Genomic DNA, 17,781 nt, shown 5'->3' with positions numbered 1-17,781 from the left:
GAATCGCAGCGCGGGGCGGAGTTGCCCTCCCTTCCGTGTTGTCATTGGTTTGTCTCCTTAGACCTAGCTTCACGATTGGGCCTTCCTACTGTCAGTCGCAAAGCGTCACTGGTCTCGCAGATTGTTGCTCGAAGGAGACCGCGTCGACGTCTGACTGGACTCGCGGCGTCTTACCTTCCGGCGAGGCGCCTGTGCCCGGCGCTCCGAACCTGGCCTCCGCTCCCCTGTTGCAGGGGCTGGAAGAAGGCGTGTCGGCGCGTCTCGAGAACGATTTGGGAAGCCTAAGCGTTTGCCTCATCACCCCTCTCAGCGCCATGTCTTGGATGTTCAAGAGGTGAAGGTGGTGGAGGGGGTGGGGCGCAAGGGGTAACGGCCTGGCGACCTCCCCTGGCGAACCTGACCTTCCCCGCGTCCACCTCGCTCCCCAGTGCAATCAGTGCAGCTCGTATTCGTCCTGCTGGTGGGCTCCTTATTTGCCGCAGAAATAAGTGCAAAGTCTTGGCTGGGGAAGGGGAGCTCCTCAAGAGAGTGTCCTCCTGGGGCCTGGGGAAATCTCTGTCACGGTCGGGGGCGCCTGAGGCTCCCAAGCTCCACTCCTTAGCCTGGATCTCGACCTGTTTGTGTTTCGCTAGCAGAACGCCCCTTCGGTATTCGGCATTGTGCTCGGATAAAGGACCGGTACACAGCCCTTCTCCCCTAGTAGCTCACAATTTATGTGCATGTACAGATGTGCAAGTAGGTAATTTGCGAAGAAGCCAAAAGATGTGTGAGCGACTTTTAAGAACACAGGGGAAATAACGACTATCAGTTCTAAGGAGAGTGAGAATTTCTGGAAGCACCCCAAAGACTGTCCCTCACTGTTTATTGTATTGGTGTATACGCGGATTTCCTGAGTTACCCGCTAGACTTGAGGTTATCGGCTAGCCAGCCGGAGTGGGAGGCTGCAGGTCAGCTTTCCTTGTTGGCACGGCTTGAATAAGCTAGTAGGGCTTTTGTTCTGAGGGAATTAAAGGCATGGATACTGGGCCTGTCATTTGCGAAGATACAAACTTTTTATGTATAATGACATCTCTATATTTATAAGCGTTTTAGCTCAATCTCTATTGAAAACTTGACTTACGGTTGCAGACGTCACTGTACATTTCAGTTTGTAAACACTCGGTGTGCAGTTTCATTTCTGATACCCGTGGGTGAAAGGCATTAATGAACAGGTAGGGTTCTTGGATACTGCCACTCACTCCAATCCGATTTCAACCAGCGTAACTACTAATATATATTTATGGCAGTTTTCACATAGGATTTATTGGTTGAAATAAAGTGAGAGAAAAAAATTGGTCTATAAAGGTGGTATGATATTTGAGAAATATTTCATTAAATACTGTTTTTTGTTTTTAATGGGAATACAGTGACATGCAACGTGTTTGAAATGTAAAATTTAGTGAATTAATGGAGCCATAAAAATTCAAGTGTATGTGTCCCATGATCCCATTTGTATATAAATGTATTTTTTTTTTTTTTTCCTGTGCCCTCTTTTTTTTTTTGAAATAGAGATCCTGTTTGGAAGTACTTGCAGACTGTCCAATATGGAGTCCATGGAAATTTTCCACGCCTCTCATATCCAACTTTCTTTCCCCGTTTTGAATTCCAAGATGTTATTCCTCCAGATGACTTCCTAACTAGTGATGAAGAGCTAGATTCAGTTTTATTTGGAACTTTGAGAGGTCACGTGGTTGGACTACGCTATTACACAGGAGTCGTGAGTGCAACATTAGATAAGTTAAAATGAGATTTATTTTTTGTATTAGCCTAGAAAATAAGAATTAGGTGCTACATGCAGTTAATATTTATTTTACTGAAAGTAATTGATATATATGAAGGCAAAAGATAGCAACCACCTAAATTACTTTAATATACCTTTATGTTTATATCCTACTTAAAACATTAAAAGCATTTTTTTCTGGCTTAGTTTCATTTGATTGCCACAGTGACTGCAGTAAATAGGATGCCTATTATCCCTTTCTGTAATTGAAGAACTGAAATTTGGGAAGGTTAAGTGATTTGCCCAGACCAGCTATTTGTTCATTTGCAAAGTGACTTAAATTCATTGCTTTTTCCTCTTTTGTCCTTCAGCACATTTCTACACTTCAGTAATTTTAGTTAGGGAGTTCAGCTCCTACTAGATATGGGAATTTTTTTTTTTTTTTTTTTGGTTCCTCTTTTTCTCTCTGTCATGAAACTGTCTCCCAACTTTTCTTCCTCTTTCTATATCCTCTCTGTGTATGGGAGAGAAAAAGTAATGACTCTCTGCTCAGTTCTTTTTATTATCGTTGCCTAGTTTGTTTCTGTGTTACCTGAGTGATGTACTTCTAGTTTGGTGTCTTAAAATTGTGGAAAGGGCCTCCCCTGTGGTGCAGCAGTTGAGCGCTGGATTGTGAAGCTGCCCCCAGCCTCTGCAGCGCTGGTTGGATCCCTGGCCCACCGGGTGAGGGTCCCACATGGTGCGCAGACCTCTCCTGCTGCCCGCTGCTCCCCCTGGCAGTGTACTTCGTCAGTCTGCCTGCTCTGCTCTCCCCTCTGGCTATGGTGAATTCTCTAACCCTCCTGTGCTTTTGACTGTACCCAGTGCTTGTATAAATAAATAAATAAATCTTTTTAAAAAATAAAATTGTGAAAAACTTGAAATGTGCATGAGTTAGAATAATACAATAAATGCTTGTATAGCAAAAATCCAGATTCCGAATTTCAGGCTTTTGCACTTTGCTTCATCACTTTTTCTTTTGTCTTTTTGTACCAAAAATTCCATCTATCACTTAATATCCATAAAATTTAGGATGTATACTCCCCAAAATTCAGACATTTTTCTTAAATATTTTCATGCTTAAAATTAATAATCCCCTACTAATGTATAGTTTTTTCAATTATTTAAAAATGTCCTTTTAAAGTTAACTTTTTAAAAATCATGATCAAGACAAAGTTTTTATATTACCTTTGGGGATATATATTGTAAATACTTCTCTTTGTCTTTGTTTCTGGTTATTGATTTGGTGCAGAAACTACATTTGTTTTTCTGAAGAAAGTTCTGGACTTGTTAGTTCTTCCACATTTTTGTTAAGTTGAAGCTTCTCAAATCATTTTGTGGTTGTCTGAAGTGTGTTTTGTAAGAGAGTGGGAAAAAGTCCATGATGTGGAATTATATAACCTTTCATTTTCTCCATGTTTTCTTTATATTGGAACCTTTGAGATCATTCTGTGATTGTTTGAAATGTGTTTTTCTTAGAAAGGAACAGTTTCTTGAGTTTTTGTGTTTGTAATTGTGTTTATAATAGAAGGGCAGTTTGGCTGATTAGAGAGTCCTTGACACATATTGTCTCTCCATGATATCTACTGTTGTAAAATGTTGCTGGTGAGAATTCTGATGCAAATATGTTGTGATGCCAGTATCACTCCCATATTAAATGAATTGGAAATTTTTTTTTTTTTGCCTGCATAGCCAACAGATAATTTTTCTTATCTTGAATGTTCAGTAGAGTATGTCTAAGTTTCATTAGGGTATGACTGTTGTATAAATTCATTTTCTTACATTTCACAAAATTTAATTATAGTTTCAAATGTTTGCTTTTCTCCAAAGCATGCTTTTCTTCTTCAGGGACTCTTCATTTATTAGATCTCCTCTGTGTATGTATATGCCATATGTATGTATTATTTCCCTGAAATCCTTTTTAATGATATTTTTTCACTTTTCAGGGTTTCATTTATTTCCTTGCCATGCTTTTGTGTTCTTTCTACTTAAATCTTTAATTCTAAAATGGATATACTGGGCCTCCCCGGTGGTGCAGTGGTTGAGCGCTGGGTTGCCAGGCTGTGCCTGCAGCCTCTGCAGTGCCGGTTTGATCCCTGGCTGCTCCCTGGCCACTGGAGGAGGGTCCCACATGGCGCGCAGACCTCTCCTGCCGCCCGCTGATCCCCTCAGCAGTGTACTTTGGCCCTTCTGCCTGCTCTGCTCCCTCCTCTGACTGGTAAATTCTCTCACCCTCCCATGCTTCTGACTGTTCCCAGTGCGTGTATAAATGAATAAATAAATCTTAAAAAAAAAAAAAAAACAACTGAGGTTTCAAGGAAAAAATAAGTATATCCATTTTATTTTATTTTAAGTTTTATTTATTTATACAGTCAGAAGCACGGGAGGGTGAGAGAATTCGCCAGAGCGGGGAGCAGAACAGGCAGACTGACGAAGTACACTGCTGAGGGGAGCAGCGGGTACGCAGGAGAGGTCTGTGTGCCATGTGGGACCCTCACCGGTGGCCGGGGATGGAACCGGCACTGCAGAGGCTGCAGGCAGCTTCGCAGCTCAGCACTCAGCACTCAGCACTCAACCACTGCGCCACTGGGGAGGCCCTCTTTTTTTTTTTAAAGATTGATTTATTTTATACAAGAACTGGGATATGGGATACAGGCCAGAAATGCAGGAGGGTGTAAGGATTCACCAGAGACAGAGTGGGGAGCAGAGCAGGCAGATGGACCGAAAACACTGCTGAGGGGGCAGTGGGCGAGATAGGAGAGGTCTGCCACACTATGCAGGTATCTGGCTGACCAGGAATTGAACCTGCGCCACAGAGGCTGTGGACAGCTTCACAGCACTGCGCTCAACCCCCTCCTGTGCCAACCAGGAGGCCCTGAAACCTCAATTATTATATCAGTGTGTTATAGTCTCTCTCATATCTATTTCTGAGCTTTCCTTTTTCTAATTTGTGCTTTTAAAAACTTAAAATGTTTTCTAAATTATTTTAAGCCTTTTTAAAATAATAGATTATGGTTGTTACTAATCCTAGAACGGTAACCATTTGTTGATTTTAGAATAATTTCTATGATACTGGTAAGGTAATAAAAATATGGTGGGCTAATTAAAAGTAATCATCACTTAATATTTTTATTTTTCAAAATGAGTACTCATTTATTTTAAATGCTAAAAAAAAAGTATTAATTCTCTCTAAACGCTGCCATACAGAATAATAACTTACTTATTTGATCATCTACCACACTTTGTACTTTCTTCCTTTGTGTGAACTGTAGTTTCTTTGCATGTCTCATTTTTTTGTTAAAAAGTGAACATTTTTAAATAATGAAGCAGCTCTAGAAATTAAATTCTCCCACCTCATCAGGATTGTTTGTTGTTGCTGATTTTGGTAATGTTTTCTAAGTAACTTCTCTGAATTAACTGTGTGAAACATTTTTTTTTTTTCCTATGTGTAGCCACTGATGTCTGCTTGGTTAGCTTAGTAGGTCAGCTAATGATTGTATTGGAGCCAATAAATCTCCTCTGTCTTTACCCAGCATTGTATTTGAGCACTCAGCCAGCAGTTGACAGCTCTCTTAGCTTTCACTTTCTGCTTACTCAGAATCTCACATTCAGCCATAAATGATAGTTTAGGGCCTTCTCAGGTCTTTCCCTGAGCACAGGCACTTTTCTTTGCATGCATCCAGCCCTATTCTTCCATATTCTTTCATATGACCTAGATTTCTAGAAATACATTGGAGCTTGGAAACCACATATGAACATCTTAATTCCTCTTATTCCATCTTAAATCTTTTGATTATTTGTTTGCCCCAATCATTACCCATTACCTGTAAAATTATTTTTGACACCCACCCAAGGGAAAAGACTTTTTGTACTGGGTGAGCTCAGAGGCCAGATAGATGCAAACTTGCAGGTGGGCTGTCCCTGTGATAGGAACTATGATAATAGACCAAATGATGACAGTTCTTTGGGACTGAATGTTTAAAAGATTCTGCTCCATCAAGCTCTCTGAAAGCCAGTGATGGAACTAGGTTATTAATTCACCTGTTTTTTCTTGAATTAATACTTCCTGGTTTCTGCAATCCATTGTTTGCAGAGTACTGAAAAAGTTGAACAACTTTCATTAGTTTTTTCATGGCTTTTATGGAGGAGAGAATTTTTGGAAGTCCTTACTCTTGTATTTGCAATTCATTCTCAGATAGTTTTTAATCAAATGTAATCAGAGAGTGGCATGAGTTGAACGCTCGATGTATATTTTTTATTCCAGTTCTATCCTGTTTATAATTAATACCATTATCCACTTTAAGAGTCTGGAGAATTCAGGTTTAGGAACTAGCCTGCCTAAATTCATATTGTACCTCTATTATTTACTACTTTGTGACCTTGGGCAAGTTAGTTTCTCAACTCTTCTATGCTTAAGTGTTTTCATATATAAAATGGACATAATGAACTTACATGCCTACTGCTACCGGTCAATTTATGTAATGCTTAGATCCTTGAATATCATTTTAGTCATTGTCATTTGATTATAGTATCAGTGAGAAATAATCCCTGATTGAACTAACAGACTTTTTCATGGATCTGCTTTCATTTTATGTCATTTTACTTAAAATCAGTTTCCAAGAACATACTAACATCCAGAAGGACTTTGTATACTTATGACAATGTGCATAATAAGCTCTTAATTAAGATTACCTATTTTCAGAAATTGTGATGCTGAAAACTTTAGATAGTTTGAATCTGATAACTAAAAAAGAATTCTGAAATAAATTCTTTAATATTTGTATACAAATGAGTCCAAGAAAATCTTTTCTTTTAATCAGTAAGAATTTAAAAACAAATGGAAATTCTAGACAAAGTATAATGAATAAAGCTATTGTGTGTTTATTATTTATAATATTGTTTCATTATTTTTATTAGGTTAATAATAATGAAATGGTTGCGTTGCAACGAGAGCCCAGTAACCCCTATGATAAGAATGCGATTAAAGTTAACAATGTGAATGGAAATCAGGTTGGCCATTTAAAGAAAGATCTCGCAGCTGCTTTGGCCTATATCATGGACAACAAATTGGCACAAATTGAAGGGTAATGTATTTTTCGAGTTTGATTTTAAAGATTGTGAATTATGGTGCTCTTTGAATTTGTTAGTCTATATAATTACCCAGGCAGTTTTTTTTGCCATACCTTTAGTTAGGTGTTCAGTGAATGTTTTAATTCTCATCTGCCTTTGCTACTCTAGTTGTCAAACAACTATTCTCCCATTTTTCTATTGAATTATTGCCATGTAGATAGTAGATTTTGTTTCATATTGGGAACGCCACACTATCCAAGCCTTTTCATGCACATTATCTAGTAGTTTGGAAGTGTTTAAATCAGAAGTGGTAATCTGATAGCCTGTGATCAGGTGTAGGTGAGTTTTACTTTGGCTGCACAGTGTTTTAGAATTTTTTCACTTATTTTCAATATCCGAATATTCTATATTTTACACACATCAGTTTCTCCCCTAATTGTAAAAATTAATGAAAATTTGTCTTGACAAGTAAAGATCTGGTGATGCTGGGCATTTATGCCCTTGTGGTAGAACTGTATTACCTTTTGTTGCTTCAGTTGTCACATACACTGCCAGTCTACTACCTCTTCTGTTTTCTTTTCGCTTCAGGAATTTATGTTTGTGATCTTAATTTAAGTATGGAATATTTAGGATATGAAAGCACCATTTGGAAGATAAATGCTCAGCATTTTATTCTCATTTTATCTTATTTTTTAGTTCATCAAGGGTTTCGAGTTTTAAGAATAAACTTTTAGTAAATCCTGGATCAGAAATAGTTCTTGCTAATCATTTCTCTTTCTCCCAGAATTTATTGCTACTCTCACTGGTTCTTATTAGTGAAGTTCTGCCATCTTTAAATCTACAGTCTTATTTTACCTATCTTAGTCTTGGTTGTAACATATATTTAGGCACTGCTTTCTGTTTTCTCCAGTCTTTTGATTATTGTTGATATTATTCCCTCTCCTTTTTCTTTCTAGTCTGCCCAAATGTTCCTGTTTTATTTCCATGCAAAATTTGAATGTGACACTTAGAATACTTAACAGTTAGATACTTAATTGGAGTAAAAAGTAACCCTTCTAATTTTCCCATTTTTTTCCCCCTTCTTAAATACAATAGGGTAGTTCCTTTTGGCGCAAACAATGCTTTTACCATGCCTCTGCATATGACTTTTTGGGGGAAAGAAGAAAATAGGAAAGCAGTTTTAGATCAGTTGAAGAAACATGGATTTAAATTGGGTCCTGCACCAAAAAGTAAGTTTAGGGTTTAACTTACTATTATTTTGATATTGGAAGATGCAGAAATTGTAAAACCTTTATTCTTTGAAGTAATACTTCGAGTTTGGTGGCCTAATTTGTGCTTGAAGACTCCAAATTACAACTTTTTAAAAGAGCCTTTTTTAAGGAAAGCTCTATTTTTTTTCCTCTTTATTTTGGAATAGCTTATAGATTAATAAGATATTTGTGATTATGGGTTTGTGCATACAACACATATATAAGAAGACTCTGAATTTCTTTCCTTTCCCCCCAGTGATGATGATTAGAAATTTTCTGATTTTAAACATTCACTTTGATGTGTTATAAGCGAAAAAAAATTCTCCCAAAAGAGTAAAAAAATATTACTGGTTTGGCATGAGTTTGTTCAAATAATGTAGAATTATTTTAATGTACTTTTTCAGTGACCTAGGATTAAGGTAATTTTTAATGTACCTTATACACATTTTTAAAAAACTACTTTGTAAAAGGTAATTTTTGTTCATTTGATGATTTTGTTCAATTTGTAATTTATAGCTTTAGGATTCAGTTTGGAAAGTAATTGGTGCTCTGGAAGAGCTGGACCAAGCTACAGCGTGCCAGTTCATGCTGCAGTACAGATGACAGCTGAACAGGTACACTTCTCCTTTATTTGAGCTGCAAAGTGAATTTTAAATGTAGAATATTGGTGCTTAAAGAATAAAGTAATTATGTGTGAGCTGGTATTAGTGATCTTAAAATAAATTAAGTAATGAAACATGTAGACTAAATAGGATGTATATTGCAAACACTTTTGTAAGATGGAAGCATTGATGAAGACTATATCCATGTAGTGCACATCCATGAGGATGTTAAAAGATACATGATTATGTATGGAATGTTTTAGTATGTTATCAGGTTACTTGAATATTTTAAATGTCCAACTATTGTTAAAAAAATTGAAGCTTGAAACTTACTGTTTAGTAAAGTAAATGCAGAGCTAAAAACTTATGCACTACTTTTAATCTGGGATACTGCTGTGCTGAGTTAGTTTGGAAAAGGGGGGTATTAATGAAGAGTCTCTACATCTTTGTTTTAGTTCTTCTAATTAATTCTAATCATTGTTGCTGTATTTTCCAGCTTATTGTCAGAAGAACTTGAGCTTATAGTATGGTAGGCAAAGCCCAGGTTATATCTCCTAATGTTTTTTGATCTGGCCTGATCTCTTCTGGGCTATTGCTATGTATTCATATGCTAACTTAACAAAATAATTATAACATGAATGTGTTGCTTTTATGGGACATAAAATTATAACATGTTGTTATAATTGGACTAGATCATTTGGAAAAATGAAATTAGTATGATACTGAAATCATTCTAATAATTTCTGTCACAGAGATGTTCTTTACTGCAGTAATAGTATGATCTATGGAAATAGTTTGAATATAACTAATAGAATCACAGAATTTTTTTATTCATTATTTTTAGATTTATTCATTTATGCATACAAGAACTGGGGTACAGGCCAAAGGTGTGGGGGGTAAGAGGATTCACCAGTGACAGAGAGGGGAGTAGAATAGGCAGATGTACTGAAATACACTGCAAGGGAGCAGCGTGAATTAGGAGAGGTATGCTGCGCCATGTGTGTAGCTCGCTGGCTGGGGATCAAACTCGTGCTGCAATCGCTGCGGTTAGCTTCATAGGTTGCATCTTAACCTACCTTGTGCCACTGGAGAGGCCTAGAATCACAGAATTTTAATGGCAGATGGTGCTTTAAGTATAGTCTAAATTGAGTTTATCTCTTTTTATTTTACAGGAATAAGGTAGAGAGTCTTATGATTAAATGTCCATCCCAAGCTTACATATAGGTTTATGACTGAATCCTAGGACTTAACAACTCTCCATTCTCTATTCTTTCTACTCTAACATAGCTAGACTTAAAACACTCATTTACCTTAAATGAGCAGTGTAGTATCTCAAAGAATTTATGTACCTTTTTGTGTCTGACATTTGGTTAATAAAATTATTTAAAATCTCTGAGTTAAGTGTAATTATTATTTTAATTGGTTTGTTTTGTGTTTCCTGTGCTGTTTGTTGTAGCTTAAGACAGAATTTGACAAGTTGTTTGAAGATTTAAAAGAAGATGACAAAACTCATGAAATGGAACCAGCTGAGGTACTAAGTCAAATTTTCTATTTAAAACTACTTTAATTTTAAAATGTTGTTAATCTTTACATTATTTAATCACAAAAAACTTTTTCATGTTATTTGAATGTTGAAAAAGAGCTTATAGTTATTTCTTTTTTTATGACATTTCTTTTACTTATAGGCTATTGAAACACCATTGCTTCCACATCAAAAACAAGCTCTAGCTTGGATGGTTTCACGGGAAAACAGTAAAGAACTTCCACCATTTTGGGAACAGCGAAATGACTTATACTATAACACAATAACAAATTTTTCTGAAAAGGATCGACCAGAAAATGTCCATGGAGGCATTCTTGCTGATGATATGGGTTTGGTAATTATTTTTTCTTGAGTTTAATATTTTATTTTGTGATTATGATTTTATAGGAAGTAATTTTGAAGTAGATAGAGATAGGGGATATGTTGGTACCAGGTTGGGACTAGTTTGTTTTATTTTTAACACTTGATCTTAGCCTTAAAGGCTGAGAAGCGATTTTTTTTTTTTCAAGCTTGGTTAAGGTACAATGAAAAGAATTAGTGGTTGATAAAACAAAGTGTTTCTCAGTTCTCTTTTGTAATTCAGGGTAGCTTATCTTTCATGGTCTTTCTTAAAGGGAAGACAGTAATGTTACCTGAAGTTTTATTAGAAATATTGTGATAGGCAGCATATTAAATACATTTTTAGGGTTTCTTGCAATAGCAGTTTATACCTTTGATCTCAGTAGCCCTTTACACTCTTAAAAATTATTGAGGATTCTTTAGTTTTTTTTGGTTATACCTGATTATACAGTGTTTTTAGTACTAGACATTAAAACAAAAATAATCAGTAATTTAAAAATAATAAGCACCTTACTTTTTAATATACATAGCATATATTTAAAATTTGAGGTGTGATTAATACACAGCATTATATTAGTTGAGTTGTATGACCTAATTATTTGATTTTTTGTTTATATTACAAAATGTTCACCATAGTAAGTCTGGTAACATCTATCCCCATGTATGGTTACCAAAAAACCTTTCTTGTGGTAAGCATTTCTAAAATTTACTTTTCAAGCAACTTTCAGATAAATAATATGGTATTATTGGTAGTCATAATGTTGTATCTTACATCACCAGTGGCTTATTTTATAACTGGATGTGTGAACCTTAATTCATTTAGTCCACTACCTACCCCCTGTCTCTGGCCACCACCAACCTGTATATCTATGAGCTTGTTTTTTTGTTGTTTTTTTAGATACCACATGTAAGTGAGATTGCATAGATTTGTCTTTCTCTGTCTGACTTATTTAACTGAGCAGAATACCCTGAAGTTCCTTCCATGTTGTCATGAATGGCAAAAAATCATTCTTTTTTGTGACAGAATAATATTCCATTATATGGGTATAACACAGCTTCTTTTTTTTAAAGATTTATTATTTTTTATTTATTTATACAAGCACTGGGTACAGTCAGAAGCGCGGGAGGGTGAGAAATTCACCAGAGCGGGGAGCAGAGCAGGCAGAAGGACCGAAGCACACTGCTGAGGGGAGCAGCGGGAGGCAGGAGAGGTCTCCGCGCCATGTGGGACCCTCCTCCGGTGGCCGGGGAGCAGCCAGGGATCGAACCGGCACTGCAGAGGCTGCGGGGCAGCTTTGCAACCCAGCGCTCAGCCGCTGCGCCACCGGGGAGGCCCTATAACACAGCTTCTTTATCCTTTCATCCATTGAGACAGATAGGTTGTTTTCCTATCTGGGATATTGGCATGCTACAGTGAACATGGGAGTTCATGTATCTTTTCAAATTAACTTCTTTGTTTTCTTTGAAATTGGAATTACTGCATTATATGTAGTTGTAATTTTTATTTTGGGGGGAACATTCCTTCTACTTCCCATAGTGATTGCACCAATATACATTCCCACTAAGAGTGCACAGTTTCCCTTTTTTCTACATAGTTGCCAACACATTTCTTTTTGATAAGTCATTCTAACTAGTATGAAGTAATATTTTCATATTGTGGTTTGATTTGTATTTCGCTTAGTAGTGATGGTGAACATCTTTTCAAATATCTTGTTAACCCAACTGGATGTCTTTGGAAAATGTTTATTCACATTTACGCATTTTTATTTTTAAAGATTTATTTATTTATTTATACAAGCACTGGGTACAGTCAGAAGCGTGGGAGGGTGAGAGAATTCACCAGAGCCAGAGAGGGGAACAGAACAGGCAAAGTGATGAAACACACTGCTGAGGGGAGCAGCTGGGCTCGGCAGGAGAGGTCTGCGCGCCATGTGGGACTCTCGCCCGGCAGCCGAAGTTCGAACCTGCACTGCAGAGACTGTGGGCAGCTTCACAGCCCAGTGCTCAACTGCTGCACCACCAGGGGAGGCCCACATTTACACATTTTTAAAACAAATACTTTGCTATTGAGTATGAATTCCTTATATATTTTGGATAGTAACTCCTTATTGGTTATATGACTTGCAAATATTTCTCCTATCAGTAGGTTACCATTTTATTTTGTTGATGATACTTCCTTTGCTCTGCAGAAGCTTTTTTTAGTTTGATGTAGTACCAGTTGTTTATATTTGCTTTTGTTACCTTTGCTTTTGGAGTCAGAGCCAAGAAAATCATTACCAGGAGAAATGTCAAGGAGCTACCCACACCTATGTTTTCTTCTCTGTTTTATGGGTTTAGGTCTTATATTCAAGTTTTTAAATCCATTTGGAGGTAATTTTTGTGTTGTGTGAGATAGTTAAATTTCATACTTCTGCATGTGGCTGCCCCAGTATAACATACTTTTAAATGAAAAGTAATCTAAAACCAAACACTTTTGATGAGAAGATGGGATTGTTTTACAGTTTTGCACATTCTTTTAATTCTTGATTCTCATATTTAATTTTTTATTCTGTCTGTTGTGATAGGTAGTGTGTTAATTGAATTATATAAAGGAAACTAGTTCTTACACAAAATACGTAGTTGGAAAGGGAGTATTTTAATAGCCTTTTTATGTACTTGTAGATATTCTTTGATTTGAGAAAATAAGTGTTATTAAAGATTGAAGTTATAGGGCCTCCCCAGTGGTGCAGCAGGTTGAGCACAGCGCTGTGAAGCTGTCCGCAGCCTCTGCAGAGTGGGCTCAATTCCTGGCTGGCCAGGGAGATTCCCAAAGAGTGCAGCAGACCTCTACTGTTGCGCCGGCTGCTCCCCTCAGCTGTGCTTTTGGTCTGTCTGCCTGTTCTGCCCCCCACTCTGTCTCTGGTGATCCTCATACCCTCTCATGCTTCTGGCCTGTACCCCACCTGTTGTATAAATAAAAAATATAAATCTTAAAATAAATGATTAAAGTTATAATGTGAAACTTAAAATCATGTATGTTAGCATTTTATACCCTTCCATTAGAATTCTTTGGTATACTTGGCTCATTAAGTGGATACTTTACCCATGCATGATTGTATAACGTCAGATGTTACTCATTTGGAAAATACTGGTTCATTTAATTATGCAGACTCAAATTTTGATGCATTTCAGTATACCATATCAATAATTTATCATTGATATTACCATTGAACTTATGGAAAAGCAGTAATAGTTGGGAAGTGCTCAGCTTACAGTGTTGGATACAAGTTTTCTGACATTGTAATTTTCACCGAAAGCTCATATTTTATCATTATATCAAATGCTGTTAGCATTTGATGATAACTACAGTTTGTTTGCTTTTCAAGAAAATGTTAATCATGAATAACCAGTTATCATTATTTCAAGTAGAAGTGTGATGCCAGAAAAATTGTAGATGCTTGATGATATATAGCAGTTAATTGAGCTTGCAATTCAGTCTCACAGGGACTTTTTCAGGATGGCTTTCATGGTTTGGTGTGCGACTAAAGTATTTTATATGTACTTCTCATTTGTTATACAGAACACTAAAAAAAGGGATGTATACTACTTCATCAAGGATATTCGTTTTTAAAAATATTTTTATTTTTTGCATTATTCATTTTTATGCAATACTTGATTTCTCCTCTCAGGTGTAGTCCCCATATTTTTCCCACCACGGCACCTGTGAACCATCACCGTAGTCCATTGAGCTCTTCTCGCCCCTGTTTTGACTCTTTGCTCTCCTCCTCCCCCTCTGTATGTCTCAGATACATGGACCCTTCATTCACTTTCCTTATAATCCTCCTATAGAGAAACCATCTGATATTTTTCTTTTTCCTTCTGACTTAGTTCACTGAACATAATCTGTTCCACCTACATCCATGTTGCTGCAGATGGCATGAATTTATTCTTTTTTGATCACTGAGTAGTATTTCATTGTGTAGATAGCGCATATTGATCCATTCTTCTGTTTTGGGGCATTTGGGTTGTTTTTATATCTTAGCTATTATATATAGTGCTGAAATAAACATAGGAGTGCAGTATTACTTATAATCAGGGAAGTGCAAATCAAAACCACAATGAGATACCACCTCACAATGGTGAATGGCCCATTTAAAAAAAAAACTGGCAATAACAATTGCTGGTGAGGATGTGGAGAAAAAGGAACCCTCATCCTGCTGGTGGGAATGCAAAGTGGTCCAACCACTATGGAAAGCTGTGTGGAGGTTCCTCAAAATACTAGAATCGAATCTACCATATGCCCAGTGATTCTACTTGTGGGAATCTGCCCAGAAGACACAAAAAAAAAACACTAATTTGAAAGTAAACCTGTATCAAGAACATTCTTAAAGTGAAACTGGCTTTGAAAAAAATTTTTTCTATGAGTAGTATTAAGAGTAGGTAAGAATATGACATCCCAGTAGTGCCATCTGCTTTGTTTCATGCTGAGGCACCACCAATTTTACCTGTCAGGGCTTTTTGTGGTTTTACTACAGATAGCAAGCAACATGACTTAAATCTTAATAGTATTATGAAAATAATTTTGGCTGCACATATGGTTTAAGGATCCTGGAGATCCCCTACCATCTGTGGTTACACTTTAAAATTGCTGAAGATTTATTTCTGTAGTGCTAATTAATGGAAAATAGTGAAAACTCACATCTTTCCAATGAGAAAAACACAGGAAATATGTCCTTTATGTTTTATTGGTAAGTTAAATTATAGTGTTTAAGCATTGGTGTTTTCCTTAAATAAGCTTAATAAAATGATTAGCTCATATATCTACTAGAATACTAACTTAAAATTAGCAAGCCAATGGTTACATTATCATGGTAAAGTTATTAGTTTAGGGTTACATGTAAAATCTTAGAATAATTCATTAAAATAAACTTAACTAAAATGAAGATGGTTATTATAGCATTTTAGTAGAGTAATAATTTCTAGCAGTGCAATACAGGAAAGCTTTTTCTACCTGAATCAGTGAAATACTGTTTGTTTATTTATTTGTTTACTTATATTATGTAATGTAATAGTTCACTTTTGTGCCCTTGAGTGCCATTTGATATTTTATTACTTGATTTTAAAATATTTGATTACTTTGTTTTGGAATGTTCTCTAGTCAACTAGTTAAAAAAACTCACCATTTATGTTTTCTAAAACATTTTAAAGGGCAAAACTCTTACAGCTATTGCAGTAATTCTTACAAACTTTCATGATGACAAGCCTCTTCCTGTTGAAAGAATTAAAAAGAATCAACCAAAGAAGGTAAAGTGCTAATAAGTGTATTTTCTCTGAAGTCTCTGGTTTATTTTAAAGTCTTTCTGTCATTAAAAAGTTACTGCCAAAAATTTGATGATAGTATTTATAGAGATGTGTCTCTCATGTTTCTTTTACCACATTCTTGAGGGCAGTTTGGTAATGCTTCTTAGAAGCCTTGAAGTTTTAAAATGTGACTCAGTAATGCCATTTCAAAGAAGCTATGTATAGAAGTTACCAGAAATGCTTTTTTTCCCTAAAGATATAAGTCTAAAATGTTTTCCCTCAGAGTTATTGTAAAGGTAGGAAGTTTGAAGCATCTCATAAGCTAACAGTTACAATATGATATAGCTATGAAATTTAACATGCAACTAGAAAATCCTGTTTCTGAAGAATACATTCAAATTGATTGTTTTTAAAAAGAAGGCCAAGTACAAGTTTTGATGTTGTGTTTATAACTGTAGTTACGCTCTGTGCCAGAATGTTTATAGTAGTAATTATGTCTTAGTGATAATATGGGTGACTTTTGTTGATACCTAATCTATATTAAATGTACATATATACATACAATATTTAGCCTCTAAGAATTTAAGTCATTTAGTAGGGAAAATAATTATTACTAGAATTGAAAAATTCTTTTCATTCTCAGCTAAAAATCCATAGAACTTATTGTAGGAAAAAACTAAGTGGAAGGTGTGTACAAAGTATCTTTTTTGGACTCTACTGCTATTGTAGATTTTTAGTTTTCAGAGAGGCTGCATATCAATTTTCTGCCACTGCTTATTGAGAATGCAAAGGAGAAAAGAATGCAACTCCTTTTATTGGGAATTTAATTATTAGAATCTGAGATTCAGTTCACTACCCTAAATAGTCCAGTGCTTTACACCCTGTTCTAATGGAGCTAGTACTACTTATAGCTTTAGTGTCAATTATCAATTGAAAAACTATCAATTATGTGTAAAACTTTCCTTTTCTATTCCCAAGATTAGTCATGTATTTAAAGTGTTGTGCATAAGAATGCTTTATTTAGCTTGCTGCATTAGTTGAACTTTAGGCTGAAAATGTGATTTCCAGGGAAGATTTTACTATACCAGAAAATCCCACCATTTCAGAAAGACTGCTATTCAAACTTAAGTGGAATGTTGTTCATTTAAGTTCCATTAGAGTGTAGTATGATTTGATAGGTTGTACGTGGTTGAAAGTTTATTTTTGAACTCTATGAAGAGCTTACTGAGGAAAACCATTTAATATAAAGAATATTGTAAAAGTTATCATTTGTGCATAAACATTTAGGTTATGTACTAATTATTGAAGAAGATTGGGAAGACTATTTGATGAAAAGTTTTTTTAACAAGTGTTTGTTGGAACTCATGGTTTAAAAACCTCATTATCTACAATAACTTACATGTCCCTAAAAATATTGTATTTTTTGTATTTGTAATTCATAATTTAGCTCAGATTAGTAGAACAGGATAAGTGTTTTTTCCAACCAACTTTTTTTTTTTTTTTTAAAGGATTTATTTATTTATACAAGCACTGGGTACAGTCAGAAGTGCGGGAGGGTGAGAGAATTTACCAGAGCCCGAGCGGGGAACAGAACAGGCAGACTGACGAAATGCACTGCTGAGGGGAGCAGCGGGTGCGGCAGGAGAGGTCTGCGCGCCATATGGGACCCTTGCCCAGCAACCGGGATTGAACCGGCGCTGCAGAGGCTGCAGGCATCTTCGCAGCCCAGTGCTCAACCTCTGCACCATCAGGGGAGGCCCTTTCCAACCAAGTTTTTACTGAAACTTAATGGGATCTTACAAGATGCTTAAAATTCCTTTTTTTTTTTTTTTTTTAAGATTTTTATTATTCATTTATACAAGCACTGGGGAATAGTACCAGAGGGCGTGGGAGGGTGAG

At 36.1% G+C, this 17,781-nt stretch overlaps 1 protein-coding gene across 2 annotated transcripts in view; it reads left to right on the top strand.

Moving 5' to 3' along the window:
- Nucleotides 1–299: 299 nt before the first annotated feature.
- The window catches only part of HLTF (helicase like transcription factor), a gene marked incomplete at both ends in the record, with an annotated part of 53,469 nt that continues 35,987 nt past the window's right edge, over nt 300–17,781 (top strand). The window contains 8 exons of one of the 2 annotated variants that reach the window (XM_084231779.1): nt 300–334; nt 1,549–1,756; nt 6,716–6,882; nt 7,964–8,097; nt 8,635–8,732; nt 10,177–10,251; nt 10,406–10,597; nt 15,790–15,885. In XM_084231779.1, coding sequence (XP_084087905.1) covers nt 315–334; nt 1,549–1,756; nt 6,716–6,882; nt 7,964–8,097; nt 8,635–8,732; nt 10,177–10,251; nt 10,406–10,597; nt 15,790–15,885 — 990 coding nt within the window. The remainder of the gene's footprint in view (nt 335–1,548; nt 1,757–6,715; nt 6,883–7,963; nt 8,098–8,634; nt 8,733–10,176; nt 10,252–10,405; nt 10,598–15,789; nt 15,886–17,781) is intronic. The other variant, XM_084231780.1, reaches the window with a different exon arrangement.

Source organism: Talpa europaea (genome assembly GCF_964194135.1).
Source record: "Talpa europaea genome assembly, chromosome: 4".
In the NCBI taxonomy this organism is placed as follows: Eukaryota; Metazoa; Chordata; class Mammalia; order Eulipotyphla; family Talpidae; genus Talpa; species Talpa europaea.
The sequence above is the reverse complement of the archived record's forward strand: the minus strand, read 5'-3'. Positions and strand labels throughout refer to the sequence as shown.